This window comes from Triturus cristatus, chromosome 7 (genome assembly GCF_964204655.1).
Source record: "Triturus cristatus chromosome 7, aTriCri1.1, whole genome shotgun sequence".
Lineage (NCBI taxonomy): Eukaryota > Metazoa > Chordata > Amphibia > Caudata > Salamandridae > Triturus > Triturus cristatus.
The window spans coordinates 1,620,619,374-1,620,632,853 of record NC_140590.1 but is presented as its reverse complement, the minus strand read 5'-3'; the positions used below and the strand labels follow the sequence as shown (position 1 = coordinate 1,620,632,853).

At 44.8% G+C, this 13,480-nt stretch overlaps 1 protein-coding gene across 1 annotated transcript in view; it reads right to left on the bottom strand.

Annotated features, from left to right (window-relative positions):
• Positions 1–1,175: 1,175 nt before the first annotated feature.
• PSMF1 (proteasome inhibitor subunit 1) overlaps positions 1,176–13,480 on the bottom strand; it is a 54,000-nt gene continuing 41,695 nt past the window's right edge. The window contains exon 7 of the mRNA XM_085619567.1: positions 1,176–3,930. Coding sequence (XP_085475693.1) covers positions 3,879–3,930 — 52 coding nt within the window. The 3' untranslated portion in view covers positions 1,176–3,878. The remainder of the gene's footprint in view (positions 3,931–13,480) is intronic.

Below are 13,480 nucleotides of genomic sequence, written 5' to 3'. Positions count from 1 at the left end.
GAAAGGTTACATACTAGTGGTACTAGTTCTGCATTGAAGTCATAAACTACCCACCCTCCTTCCCGGCTGTCTCTTCACACAATGTATATTGTCTGTTAAAAAGAACTGACTCGCACAGGCCACTGCCAGTACAGGGCATTGGAGGTTCGGGTTCCTCCTAGGTTCTTTAACGGACAGTCTCTTTTTTTCCTCTCTCAATCTGAGCCTATCAGGCTGCATTTTCTCTTCATGCTTTACATGTTGGAATGTGGCTTTTTCCATGGCAAATAATGTAAACTCAAGAAGTTAATCATTTTTATCAACATTTACCAGCATTTGCTAGCTCCATTTGTGTCAATATCATAGCCCGGAGGGGGCGGGCTCCCCAGCCCTTCTACTGGACTCTCTACTATTTCTAGTTTATGCACCGGATAAGAAGAATGTTGGTCTAGGTTCTCTTTCTGTGAATGGTCTCTGGCCTCCTAGCTTTGCTTTTCCATAATCTTAAAATACAAACTCAGGGATGGTGTAGGCCTTATTTGTTTTAACTTGGCTTCTTGAAATGTGCCTGCATTTAGAATATTCTACAAAGTTTATTTAATTAAGGACAATATATTTAAAGGTGTTCCCGGGTCAGCGCAAGCAGCGGGGAATTATTAATCATTTATGGCAATCAATGAAGATCCTACGAAGCAGATGGTAGTTTTGTAACAAAAATTTGATCGGAAGCAGCCCAGGGTCATTTTTGATGTTAGTGAATGTTGTGGACTATCACTTGAATTGTGAAGATGGTATAGTCTACCATTAGTATGGCCATGTAGCAATGATGCCCAGATGTGACCGCATTTTCTTAATTGCCAGACTAGAGGCTGTACCTCAGCCTACTCGAGACACTAATGGAATACATGAGGCCAATATCCAGTCTAGGAAGCAAATGCTGCAATGGTATGGAAAGTCTACTGTTAGATAAATGACAGCGCTATACAGTCATGGGGCAGAAACCACTCCTAGCTCAACAAAAACAGCTCACTGACCCACAGAGCATCAACAGGCCACACCTGCAATTCATGGGGCACATGATGTAAATAAACCCCTTCACCACCCACTATCACCCCCCACCAGAGAAATGATGAAAAGCCTTGTTGACAATTTGCAGCACAAGATAACTCAGACGCACAGGCAACATAATGAACGAGTTTTGCTATTTAAAGGTGGATTTATTGTTAAAATAAAACACATTTTAAAACCACAAATTATTCAGTAAGTGCAAATAATTCTTCCCATAAACAAGCCTCTTGCAACACCAGCAAGAGGTATAAGCCCATTTGGTCTTTTGGAGTAAGACGCTGACGCCAGAAGACACTTCCATTACAAGTGATCCAGAACATTGGGAGGCAAAGGTGAGGAGAAACCAGGATAGATGTAAAGGGTGGAAGAAGGAGGTCCCGGATTGTACTAAGGTTGTTCTAAACGGAGGTGCAAAAAAAGGGGAAGGAGCATCGTGTGGATCTGGAGGGAGTGGAATAAAGATGAGCTTCCTTTGTAGATATAGAGGAGTAGGACATAAAGAGGAGGAGGAGATTCCAATGTGTATCTGAAAGGCACGTGATGAGGAGAACCTTTGTTTACATCTGGACAGTGTGGTGTAAGGAGGGAGATATGTTTTCAGTGTATCTCTGCAGGGCAGAAGACGGAGTAATACGCGCTTCTCGTATAGATCTCGAGGGCTGGGGACCAAGATCAGGAGAATTATTTGCTGTTTGAGCGGAGTTTGCCAGACACTAAAGTCAGGAGGAATTTTACAGAGTATATCTGGCGAGAGGATAAACAGCAGCAATTACAACAGATCTCAAGACAGAAGCCAATAGGTTTTGGAGTGTAGATATGGTTGGCTGAGAATCAAAGTTAAAAGCGTCCATTGTCTGACAAAAGCATAGCTTGAGACCACAGGTTAGGAGGAGCTTCTAAATGATATAAAAGCCAACAATCTGGGCGTCATAGATCGAGATGGTTAACGCGCCTCGGACAAGACATGCTTTTTGTAGTTCTGGAGGTTTAGCATGGGGTTAAAAGACACCGCCTTGTTGACAGATCTTGGAGACTATGGAATATGCAAATAGATGTTTAGTAAGACTCGGGGTAGATGACAACAAGGGTGAGAAGCTCGCACCCTTGAGATATATGATCAATCAGTAGCCACTTCCTTTTCAATCAGCTTTCGCCACGACCAAACCCCTCGGTAAATTCACACTTCTGAACCTGGACCATGCATGACTTAACCTAAGTGCACACAACTGTATGCTTTGCATCTTGTTACATCACGATTCATTCATCTAACCAATCGTAAGCTATATGGTCAAGACCCCTCCCTTGCACGCTTTGCATGGTGACACCAGTTATTGTTCCTTGTAAGCTCTGCACTCTCTTCTTGCTGTCATTTCACTCCTCATGCACTTTTCATACCACTTTCCTCGCTCCCAATTGCCCACTCTTCTGAACCTTGATATTGCTCCCAATATGCTATGCACTTAACGAACCCCCGACCACACTCTTTATCTATGCACTTTTCCGGCCTTTTACTTTGCTCTTTGTCTGCTCTCTACGTTTTTCGGAGTTGCTGTGGAATTCATAGGCTCTGCATTATCAGGACCACTTTTCTTGTTGGTTCATTCAGTACTGTGAAGGGCTTTGGGCTGATAATACCTGGTGGAGTACCTTATCATCCTCTGGGACTGGTGGTGTATCAGGCTGAACACTGCTCCAGATGCGGTTCCCTTTGTGCGAGTACCTGTTGACAGCCGGGTCTAGTGTAATGTGGTCCTCTCTGGTTCCACTAGCGCAGGATTCTCAAGAGACTGTGCGTCTCTCAGTAACACAGGATCTGGGACTGACTCACTCACTCAATCACAGTCCACATACCTCTCCTACCTTCTGCTATGTCCAGTTTTATCCTGGCCTCCCAACAGCCTCTCATATTCCCTGCCCTATTGTGGCCGCACCTACCCTCTGGTATATCTTTCCTGTTCTGACACCTTAGCATGCCTCTTTAATGCTCTGCACTGTACTGAAACCCACCCCTCACTTCTTTTAGGTCCTGCACACCATTGACCCCTCATGTGACTACTGCTAGGCTCTTAACCTTTCCCCACTCCCTCCCCACTCGCACACAATGCTCAACTCTCCTGACACCCATCTCTCATGTTCTTCTCTCGGTTAGGATACTCCGCTTCTCTCGCGGATGACTACATGCTCAGCAATCACATGTACCCTTACTTACAACACCAAGAATTGGTTCATGCTGCACTCTCATCATCTCCAAACATCCTTCTGCAGACACTGTGCTGCCATACCTCAAAGAATCACACACACTGTACAACCTCCTACACTAAGACCTGGCAGACACTGCCTTTTCAGATCCAACCCAGGCAAAGTTTACACTCTCATGACCCCCATCTAGAATACTTGCACACACAGCAGTGTCCTGACATTTAACCCTGTGCACACGGCACTCTTAACTTCCCACTAATCCATTACCTGCTGCACTCTTCTGGCCTCCAATCAAACCCCTTGCCCTGCATGGTCTTTGCTTCCTACTCTAGTCCATTGCACATTCAGCACTTTCTTGGTTCCCCCGAGCACATCTTTTAAACTAAAGTCAAATGACAGACAAAGACTGCATTGGAGAGTGGAAGTGCAGACCTGGCAACACAGAAGAAAGGCGTCGAGCCCATACCAAGAGCTGGGGACATGAGCAACTGGAACACAGAGCCTTCTCCTAAAGCAGAACCGAAAAGGGGAACATTCCCCAGTTGCACAACGAGGCATGAAGCAATCCACTGAAGCTCCCAGAAGCAGGGCAAGAAAGGGCCTTCTTCACAGAGATGAGGCAGGAAAATTGTTCACATAAACATGTCATCATAACCTGGAGGGGGCAGGTGATCAGGGTCTGGTCTGTAAAAAAAAAGTAAGAGATTTTAGAGATTTAATATAATATGACAGAACAACAGCTGTGTCATTATGGAGCACTGCTTCTACTGTTCGAAAAAGGTATGCAGGTGCAGGCAAGACCATCTGTGAATCTCAAACAGGCCCCTTCCGGTTCGAAGATAAAATTAGTTAGCAGAGGGATTGAAGGGGCTGGGAAGCCAATGTAGCGAAATCCTAAATTACTGTCATAATGCTACAGTATTATCTATTGTACTGCGTACTGACAAATATCGTTGCCAATACCTTGTTCATTTTCATAGTGACTACTTTTCAACTGTGTGCACTAGGATAGGTTTTTGATTTTAACAAAACACAAATTATATTCCAAGTGTGAATTATTGTGCGTTTCTGCTCACGATGAATTCTTAACTATTCCTGCGAGCATAACAGGAGTCATTGTATACCTAATATGCATCTTGCCAATATAACGCTCATTGGTTGCAGTCTATAGGGTTTGCTGTCCCATAGACTTAAGTTGTTAGTGTCAGAGGGTCTACAGAAGCCTTTCTCTAGTTGTGTCCTTAAGAGAATTCCAGAAAACTAATCACCAGTGCCAGCCCCCAAGATTCATTTGTTCTATTATGTAGGAAACATTTCCTAGAAGTGTGTGATTAGAGGAAGGCTGGAATTCAAAGGGTTACAAGCGCCTTGAATAGTGAGGGGGTTGGTGCATGCAGATGTGCTACAAAACGCAGGATTGTCTTTCGTCAGGTTTTGTGTATGGTACCACCATTCATAAAGATGAAAGCAGTGACTGGCGAGGCGAATACTCCACGCAGGAGCCACACAAGAATGAATCTTCAGCTGCAGAAAATACAGTGCTTTCTGTCTGCTCGAATGAGAGAAGGACGAAGCCTCCTTCCTTAAGATCATTATCTGTCTCGGTGTTAGATTGCAAGGGAGAAAGATGGCTGATCTGGTTAAGAGCTGCCACAACACTTTATGCATTTTAAGAGTTTGTAATGCCCCGTTTAATCGTGTTAATGCTTGCATTTAAGTCTACCCTTATTGCAGGAGAGTTCAATCCATTGATAATAATTTTAAAGGTGGTTTTTAGTATTTCTCATCAGTTTCTCCAATTCTTTTTGCAGCTTCTCTTTTGCAGTATGCCTGATCTTTCATGGTGCTCAAACTAGATTGGGACAGCCATGTGTGTCATGGTTTTTGCCATAATGTATGCAGTTACAGTCATGGAGAATATATGTTATACCTAAAATCTGCTCTGCTTGCCAGCAGGTCAGCCGCTTTGAATAGAACTCTGTACATGAATAAGTCATTATCAATCGGCTATAAGCTTATATAATCTGAATAAAAAAATGTCTAAGTGTAAATTCAATTTTGCATCATTTCATTTAAATCATTATCAGTAATGTTCTCTTTCAATTTCCAACTAGTAAAGTGTGTAAAAGTTATTTTTGCAAGTAATCGTGTTTAAGTATTTCAGAGACACAAAACTCATGCAAGTTGTCTCTTGCACGTTCTGGTTTAAAAGGGATATGTTACTTTCCTTGTAAGCATCTGGTCGTAGTGTGTGCCTGTAGATACACATGTTCTGCAAAGACTGTAAAGCAGTTCTCCCATAAGCAATGGTTAGCCGGAGGATGTTGCAGAAGACTCAGAGTCTGCAAGACAGCTTGGCTAACTCATACTTGTAGGTGTGCTAAGACATCCACACAGTAATGTTTGGTGAATGTGCGTGGAGTAGACCAGGAAGCTGCATTACAGATGTCATCTATGGGTATGTTACCTGAGGAAGCCGTAGAGGCTCCTTTCTTGCAAGTAGAATATGGCCTGGACATTTTGCTTTAATGTCGCAAATCTGTATGCATTGGACAAGCCCTCGAGCTATGCCCACCTTAGAGAGGGTAGCCCCTTTCAGTGGCTTAGCAAAAGCAACAAATAGATGCAGAGTTTTGAGAAATGGTTCAGTTCTTTCGATGCAATATATGGGAGCATGCTTAACATCCAGAATGTGAAGGGCCCTCTCTGCAACAGGATGTAAAGGTTCAAAAGGAGGATCCACCAGTCTGTTGAGGACAACACAGAGGTTCCAACAGGGGCGAGTACCCTGGAAGGAATAACACATTCCAGACCCTCCAAGTAGTCTTTGACAACAGAATTCTGAATAAGGAAGAGCTGTACCTGTTCTGCGTGTAGGCAGCTATAGTAGCTAGGTGCAAGCGTATGGAAGCATAGGCAAGCCCAGATTGTTGTGAATGAAGAATGTAACAATGTCCTTGACTGCAGGCCTAATCTTTTAGGATGGACATGTATTGTTGAGGGACATCAAGTTAACCAAATTCCAAGACCTCAAGAGCCATATCGCTAGATTGAGCTGCCTGGGATTGGGGTGCCTAATTGTGCTGTGGTTCTGCGTGAGAAAGTCAAGCTGGATTGGGAGCTTCTTGTGGGAAACAACTGACATTTATAGGAGGATGGAGAACCACAGCTCCCTGGACCAAGTGGGAGCCTCCAGGATGAGCATGAGGGAGGTTAGTTGATGCTTCCGGACCAAGAACAGAAGGAGTGAGAGAGGTGAAAAAGCATAGGCAAAGATCCCTAACCAGGTCATCCACAGTGCATTGCCAATGAACTGTGGGACCCTCGAGGCGCAGCTTTGGCATTTTGCATTTTGGGCAGTAGCAAAAAGCGTGTCCTCGGGTACCCCCTGCCACAGAAATACGGGAGTAGGACTTGAGGGTGGAGTTTCTACTGGTTGACATTCTGCCACATCCTGCTGAGTAGGTCTGCAAAATCGTTGTCCATTTCAGGAAGGTATTACTCCATGTGGTGTATCTGATAGCGAACGTTCTGAGCTAGTGCAGATAGCGGTGGTGAGTGAGTGCCACCTTATTTTTGGAGTGAATACATGGCGATCATGTTGTCTGCTTTTATCAAGGCTACTTTGTGCTGAATCTTCTAATGGAATGCCTCAAATGCTACTTGTACGGCCAGTAGATTGAGGCAATTGATGTGGCGGCCTCTCTGCTGTGGTGTCTACATTCTCTGGACAGTGAGAGGCTTAATATGCGCTCCCCATCCCAAAGTAATTCGTCCATAGTGTTGATCACCTGCGGAATAGAGTCCATGAAGGGACAACAGTTGGTTGCTGTTCTTCCACTACCGAGAGCCAAGTGTTCTGGCCCATATCAACTTTAGATCTTTCCAATGACTCTTCTTATGACCCTTGCATTGAGAGGTAGTGTTGTAGAAGACATATGTAGGTAGATCTGGGTTACTATGGCTATGCATGAGATCATCATACCCGCGCATAAACGTTCTGTCAATTGACGATTTGACTGAAGAAGAAGCAGTAGCTGCTGGAAGGTCTGCACTCTTGCTTGACTTGGGGAAGCCATGCTGGAAACGGAGGTCAGAACAGGTCCCAGAAAAGGCTGAATCTGCAGATGCTGCAGGTGGGGCTTGCAAATATTTATCATAAAGCCCAGTATGTGAAGGAGGTAAATAGATGATTGGCTGATCAAGAGTGAAAACAAGCAGCACTGCCTCACCCACACTCAGAAAACTAAGTACTGGAATACATGAATACCGGTGCATCTCAGGTCGGCGGCCACCACAGTGAGGCATTTCGTTAACACTTGTGGTAGTGATGACTCAGAATAGTCACACTTTGAACTGATGATACTAACTACTGACTACTAACCACGATTTGCAAGTAGCGGTGATGAGCGGGGTGGATGGATATATGAAAGTAGTCGTCCTTAAGATCGAGAGTCGTCAAAGTTGCCTTGTTGAGAGGGATGACATTGCTGAGTGGCCATGTGGAAGTGTTTTGAGAGGATGCACTTTTTTTCTAAGGGCCAGTGATCGAGAATAAGCTTTAGAGATCGGTCTTTTTTGTGGATGTGAAAATAAAGGGAGTAGACTCCCCTGCCTCGATTTTGCAATGCGACTGGCTCAATTCTGCCTTTGAGGATAAGCACCTGAACAACCTCTCGAAGGAGCCGCTGTTGTTCTGCAGGAAGGGTGTGTGTACAAGGTGGGATGTTTGGTGGGGTTGCAGTGAGATCCAGGCAATAACCATGTTGTATGATGGATAGTACTCACTGGTCGAAGGTGGAAACGGATCACCAAACGCTTCTATCCTACTTCTCAAGCATGGGAGGTAGCAGAGGTTTGTTAATTCCTGCTACTAGTGGGGAGTATAATATTGCAATATTTCCCACTATGCTAGACATGTAAAGCCAGTCACATCTACGTCGCCCTTCAGCACTGTAGGATGCATGCACAGGTTAGCTAATAGCGACTTGGTTGTTAGAGTGCATTCTATCCATGCATCTATTAGTGAAGTTTGTGTATGTAGACAATATTTTACATAATGAGCCCGCTCCACAAAATAATACACTTCTAAATCTGGGACAGCCAACCCATCATCTTTCATAGGCTGCGTCAGAATGGATCATTACAGTCAAGGTTGTCCACCACCCCATACCAGTCTACTGAGTAGTTGCCGCAATTGGCAGATGAATTCCATAGGGATGCATACAGGAGTATTAGTAAGCAGAAATAACAAAATTGGAAGAATTATTATTTTGATAATTGAGACACCTCAGCACTGGAATCGGTAAATGTACCCAGCGCTCAACGCAAGTTTCAAAAGCCTCGAGTGTCACGCCAAGATTTTGTCTAATTAGCTAGCTTGTGTTTCTGGTGACTTGTATTCCCAAGTATTTTGCCCCATCACTGCCCCAATTCAAAAGGTAATCTGCAACAAACTCCACAGTGGCATCCACTCATGGAAACATTTCTGATTTATCCTAATTAATTTGTAGTCCAGAATAACCTCAAATTTGTACGACTTCTCTTATTACAGTGGCTAATTTTGTCTTCTTGTTGAATATAGCTTTATAGCCCGCCGTAGCGGCCTCTCCCGGCCTCTTAGAACATTTCCCCCCCCATCAGGGCAGAATGTTCTAATTAGTAAAACAACGGCCTCGTGGATCCTGAGGGGGTTGAAATCCCCTCGGGGATCCGTGAGGCTGTTGCTGTCATTGCTCTAAAACTAACAGCTGCGCTCAGGGCCACAGCTGTTAGCTTTTGAACATTCACAGCAAGAACTGTGAAAAAGGGTCGAAGTCAGCCCGTGGTTCTCCCTGGCTCGGCTGAACTGCTTTTTGTATTTCAGCCAAGCCAGGGAGACCCAGGAGCTGAGCAGCATTCCCCCTCCCTCCTTCTGATGCTAAAGTGACTCTTAGCTAGGGAAAAGGGAGGGGGGGGGGGGTGGAGGCTCCGGTGTACCCTGCAGCACAGCCTCTGCCTTAAGCTTTACCCTGCCCACGCCATGTATTTTGGAGAGGCAGAGAATAACCCGTTCCCTGCTCATGACGGAACCACTCCGTCATGAGCCACGGGCGCCGTGTGCTCATGACGGAGTGGTTCCGTCATGCTGCGGCCGTTGGCGGCCGCTCCGCCCACGCGGCACTGATTCCCCGCCTGTGCGGGCGATCAATGCAAGTGGGCGGAGTCATGACGGAACCACGCCGTCATGAGCACAGCTCGCCCGTGACTCATGACGGCGTGGTTCCGTCATGAGCATGGCGGCGCCGCGCTGACCCCAAACCCCCCCCAGCGCCGCGGCGGAATTCGTGCCGCGGCGAAGGGGTTAAGAAAGGCAGAGGCTGTTTATTAGAACTTTGAAGTGTTGACTGCAGCTGGCCTATACTCGTTCATATAGGCCACTGCTGTTCCATTGTCTTCAATAGAGCTCTCAACATTCTAATTTTCTCATATAAAATACACCATCAGCACAGAGAAAGGACTACCCTACTGTTCTGGTAAAACAAGAAATTGCATTAGTGGTAGTAATCACTGTGCCAAGATTTTTGCAAACATTTTTCTATCTATGTTTAACAATGATAGCGGAGTACAGGAGCCGCATATATTAGGACTCTGTCCAGTTTCAATAAAACCACAACTGTGGCCTCCATCATTGATGGGGAGAGATGACCCTGAACTATAGCAGCTTATAGATATTCTGAGAAAGTGATTATTATAATTGGGGTGGTTCTGAGACCTCACAGAGTAAAAATGTCACTATTCTGCATCAGGTCCAGGTAGGTTACTTTATTTTAAACCTTAGCTCAGTCCTGGGCAGCTGAGGCACAGAGCAGTCAGACGTAACTCAAAAGAAACAAGTGTATGTTATGCAGATTTGTAGAGCACACCATCACCCAGGATGGTATCCTGGTGCTGAGCAGGTGTGATTCTAAACACAGCTCCTTCCTAGTAGGACTGCTCGAAAAGCTACGTCTTCAGCTCCTTGAAGAATTCAAGAAGAGAGGAGGAGGCACCCATGTTCAGAGATAGGGCATTCTATGCTTTAGGAGCAAAGTAAGAGAAGGCTGGACTGTCAGATCTGGTTTTCTGTATGCATGGGATTTGTGCAAATAGGAGTCCGGACTAGCAGAGGTGTCTGGAAAGTTTGTGAAGACAGATGAGATTGTTGAGGTATGCTGTGTCAGTGTTATGTAGTGGCTTAAAAGTGTGGGCGAGGAGTTTGAATTGTGCTAGTTTGTGAATGGGGAGCCAGTGGAGCTGCTTCAGGATTGTTATGATAGGAGTTTGGCGTGGGAGGTTAAGAGTGATTGTGGCTGCCAAGTTCTGAATTCTCTGCAGCCTTTTGGGGAGTTTTTTTGTGGATCCCACCATAAAGGGTGCTCGCACAGTCTGGCTTGCTTGTAACTAGCGTGTGCATGATGGTTATCCAGGTCCTGATTGAGAGCCATTTGAAAACCTTCCTCAGCATCTTCAGTGCAGTGATGGCACTGACTTTAGCGGTCACCTAGAGTTTGCTGTCGATTAGGATTCCAAGGTTCTTGGCGTGAGTCGGTGTCAGTCCTAGCTCTCAGCCACCAAGTGGAGTCCCACGGTGATATGCTCGACCCAAATATCACGATTTCGGTCCTGTCAGTGTTCAGCTTTAGATAGTTGGTCTCAGTTTTAAGCATTTATTAGTACCAATATGGTTAATAAGTCAAAAATACAGCAAAAACATCCCACATCACTTTATAAAAATAGTATACATTTTACAGAGGAAATAGATACCAACACAGCAAAAATCGGATCAGGAGAGCTAGAGTGTGTAATGAAAGACAAGTAGCCGAGATGTAGATGTACTCATTAGTCTTAGTTGAAGGATGGTATCCAAGTGCACCAGCCCCACCAGGAGCAGCCTAACTACTGCTCAGCCCATACTCCAACTGTCACACCACCCCACACAGGCACCCCAGCATTCCATTCATCATCACCCCTTTCAGCGAGGCAAACCAGCGAAATGAGTGAATTGGTTCCAATTTTACAATTTTGAGGGGGGAAGAGAGTACACTATTACACCAGCCAAGGGTCCAGGACGTTTTGGGCATTACCAGGAGAGTTATGGCTCAATCTACCAGAAGCCACCAGAAGGGCCCAGTACAATTCCAGTTGGAACTGGTCAGCAGGACTCTTCTTTGGTGTAGGTTAGCTTTTGTGTTCCTGGAGCTTAACAGGAAGCTAGCCAACTAGCCCTTGGAGTCCACTCTTCGGTCCTGGATACAAGAGGGAACATGGACAGCTTTTAGGGTTTCCCTCCACAGGTCAAACAGCAGGCTCAGTCCTTCTGGGTTTCTCTACACAGGTATAAAAGAAGGCTCAGTCCTTCTTCAGAGATGCAATACTTTGGTTCTGCTGATACTATCCTTCTTCTGTTTTCCACAGGTCCAGCAGTGTCCTGAGGAATGTCTGCAGGGGTGCTGTTTTAATGCCATTCTTGAGTTGCTGGGTGGGGAAGACTCCCTAACCAATAGGAATACAATTCCCACAGGCAACCCTTCACAGTCACTTCCTGGGGAAGTGGGGGGGGGGGGTGGCACTAAACAATGCCACAGTGCATCTCTCTGCCCAAATCCAAGATGTAATAACCTTTCTTCCCTGGGTCATAACTATGGACACGCCCCTGAAGTGTTTCCAGTATAAGGAGGAACTTCCACCCCTGCTAAACCACTTCTGGTACAGGTTTTTCTCTCACTGGGATTGGTGTAGCTCTGGCTTCCAAGACAATAGGAGGGGCATGCCTAGGTGTGGGTTACATCTGCCTGTAACAGGGGTTGTCCCTTTAAAACTTCCAGTTGGGGGGCACATACACCAGGCCATCCTGTCAAGAAAAGGTCACATCTTCATGCCAAGGAACTTTTTTTCCTTTCCTGAGTGTAATTAACACTTCCCTGCAGGCTGCCAGGTGACAGTTAGGGATCATCTCTGAAAGGGCTACAGGAAAATCCAAAATTTCTAGGAGTGGCATTTTCAAAATAGTATTTTAGAATCAGACTTCACAATCAGATTGGATTTTAAATTCATGCTTATTTAAGTCCTTGAAACATGGTTCTAGCTAGTCCCAAACTGGAATTATACATTATAAGGTGTTATAATGTAACCCAGTATTTTTCAATGGAACAGCCAGCCTCGCCACACTTCAAACTTAAGTACACATGCCCTATTTTTTAAATACCATACACCTTGCCCCGTTAGCACTTAGGGCCCACCTTAGGGGTCACTGTCAGGAATTAAAAAGGATGCTTTAAGATTGGTGAAGGGGTTATTTTGCCAGTTCCAATATGCAGTTTTAGAACTGCCATGCTAGGCTGCAGTGGCAGGTCTAGAGTCATGTTTTCACTTTGTCACTGTAGTGGTGGCACAATCAGTGCTGCAGCCCACTAATGACATTTAACATACAGGTTATGGGTACACAGAGTACCACATACTAGGGACTTATAAGCAAGTTAAATATGCCAATCAAATATATTCTCAAAAACATCTAAAAGTCACAAGGCCAGAACATCTATAAATTCCTTGTAGAATTCAACTGCAAGGCCATCCTCTCTGGGGGTCTTGCCACTGGGTAAATTCATAAAAGCATTCTTAACATCTTCCAGTGAGAGTGGGGAATTTAGTAGGTCTCTCATCTCACCCTCAATCTATGATCTAGGTATGTGCTAATTTGTTTGACCTGGGTTCCTTAGATGGCCGTGCACCCACCCACATACCTTAGTGGAACAAAAGTATTGATCTGTAGAAAGACAGCTGTTGCTTCTGCCTCTGCTTTCAGCAGCTATGGTGTCACCAGGCAGGGCAATAAGCCAGTCTGGAGGTCGAGGAGCCTTTCTTTAGCTTTTGGAAAAGGTGTTTACAGATATTGTCTATGTGGTGACTCTCAGCGTGCTGTACACTGGAAGCGAATATTTCTCCCACCCCTAATTATGTTCAAAAACAGCTTATAGACAATAATTACATTTTATAGAATGTTATTAAAACAATTAATGTACGACCCCCTAATATCCTTTTATCTATGTATGTTCTCATGAAACCTTGTTTATAGTTTAGAAAAAAATAACTGGAAAATCAAGATACATTATACTGACAGAATCAAACAGTACATTTGAGTAAACTACATTATCACACTGAATTTAAACAATCATTTAACAATACTGACTATTTAAGTGCATATTCTTTCCATTTA